Raw genomic sequence first — 1,749 nt, forward strand, 5'->3', positions numbered from 1 at the left:
ACCTCGCAATGTGGATCGGACGGATCGCGATCCGGTTGCCAGTGTGGACAGGCCTTAATTCTAAAAAAACCATTAGAGCCGAAATCATATCACGAGCTCACGTAGATAAGAGTGACCAATCAGAAAGCAGATCTCCTCCTCATTACCAACATTTTGAGCTCAGCATGGGCGACACGTGCCGATTGTGAGTCACATTCAGAAGGCCTCGAGAGGGAGACACGCCGGAAAGACTCGAGACGTTGCGTCACTTTCAGTAAAACACAATCGTGTCAAGACTCAAAGCAAATGAGTTTCTCAAAGGGCAGTGCGTCAGGTCTACGCGACAACGGTTCTTCACGATACGGAGATGTACGTTCATGTAGCACGAGCTCGAAAATATCCAGATCGTCATTTCCAAGCTGCAGCGCGAGTTTCTCAACCGATGAACGTTGCGATCGCACCGTCGTCTTGCTAGGCAGAACTGGCGCAGGAAAATCGACGTGCGCAAATGTCCTAGCCGATAAGACTGATCTATTCAAGACTAGCGGTAGACCCATTAGCAAGACAAAGGAGATGCAACGCGAAATCGTTAGTGTGAATTGGTCAAACAAAACGTACAAAGTGAAAATTGTTGATACGATTGGCATTGGTGACACCAAACTACCGCAGAACGAAGTCTTGCATCGCCTCGCATTGACCTGCCATGAATACTGCGACGGAATCAACGCTGTCCTTTTTCTTGTAAAAAATCGCTTTGAAGACAAAGAAGCTGATGCTTGGGATATGATTACGCAGGTCCTGATTGGTAAAGAAATTGTCGACTATACAGCCATTGTAAAGACAGCTTTTGAAGAATTCGACAATAGCGAAGCAACCGAAGCGGATCGCAGAGAGTTGGAAGAAGGCGAAGCTGCAAAGAAAATCTTGCCTGGTGTAAAGCACTTTATATATGTCGACAACCCTAGTCTGAAGTATGGATCAATGGAAGCCCTTACGGCTCGTGCATCTTCTCGAAAGAAGCTTCTCAAGCATATAATTGAGGACTGTCAAAACGTCTTCCAACCGCCCATGCTGCGTGAGGTTTAGCAATGCATTTCTGTGTACGCACAAACACTAGAAAAAGCAAGAGAGAGAAAAAAAGTTGGAAGCTCGGGTCAAACAATTGAAAGATGTAATTCATCGTCAACAGATTGAAAAAGTATCAGAAGAAATCAAAAGACAGGGAGTAGAGAGAAAAGCGGAAATGGAGAAGACAATGAGAATGATCGTGGAAGATGAAGCAAGAGCACCAACAAGAAGAATAGCAGCTGCTGAAAGAGCAGCAGCAGAAAGAATAGCAGCTGCTGAAAGAGTAGCAGCTACTAGAAAAGGAGCAGTAGCAGTAAAAGCAGCAACAAAGAAAGGTGTGGCTGAGGAATTCTTGGGAAGTGAAGCTGGAGCAACTGGTAGACTAGCTGACCGAGCAGCTAGCACAGTAGTGGACACAGTTAGTGAAAATTGTTCTGTTATGTGACTTCAACTCATTACTAATTATATGTTTGTACTATGCTATTGTATTGTGTGGATTTTTGATTGAAGATACTGTAAAACAATTGAGTCTTCAAAATGTTAGTTCCATCATAGTTGAAAACCCTAGGACAATTAACACGGTTATCTACCAGTTCAAAATGCGACTTCAGATTGACTGCTAAACAAAAATAGAATTAATTAACGAGAGTGGTAAGCCATTACACCCAACAGCTGTGTACATGCAGTACTGTACGTGTATAC

General features: G+C 43.7%; 1 protein-coding gene across 1 annotated transcript; it reads left to right on the forward strand.

Moving 5' to 3' along the window:
• The first annotated feature begins 285 nt into the window (after positions 1-285).
• Positions 286-1,492, forward strand: LOC134197702 (uncharacterized). Its single transcript, XM_062667050.1, has 2 exons — positions 286-1,059; positions 1,169-1,492. The coding sequence occupies exons 1-2, from the start codon at positions 286-288 to the stop codon at positions 1,490-1,492; spliced, it is 1,098 nt and encodes a 365-aa protein (XP_062523034.1).
• The last annotated feature ends 257 nt before the right edge of the window (positions 1,493-1,749 follow it).

This window comes from Corticium candelabrum, chromosome 22 (genome assembly GCF_963422355.1).
Source record: "Corticium candelabrum chromosome 22, ooCorCand1.1, whole genome shotgun sequence".
NCBI lineage: Eukaryota > Metazoa > Porifera > Homoscleromorpha > Homosclerophorida > Plakinidae > Corticium > Corticium candelabrum.

Coding starts and splice junctions, on each gene's coding strand:
- LOC134197702 (XM_062667050.1), top strand. CDS start 286: ATGAGTTTCTCAAAGGGCAGTGCGTCAGGTCTACGCGACAACGGTTCT. Junction 1,060..1,168: donor AACCGCCCATGCTGCGTGAG/GTTTAGCAATGC, acceptor CATCGTCAACAG/ATTGAAAAAGTATCAGAAGA.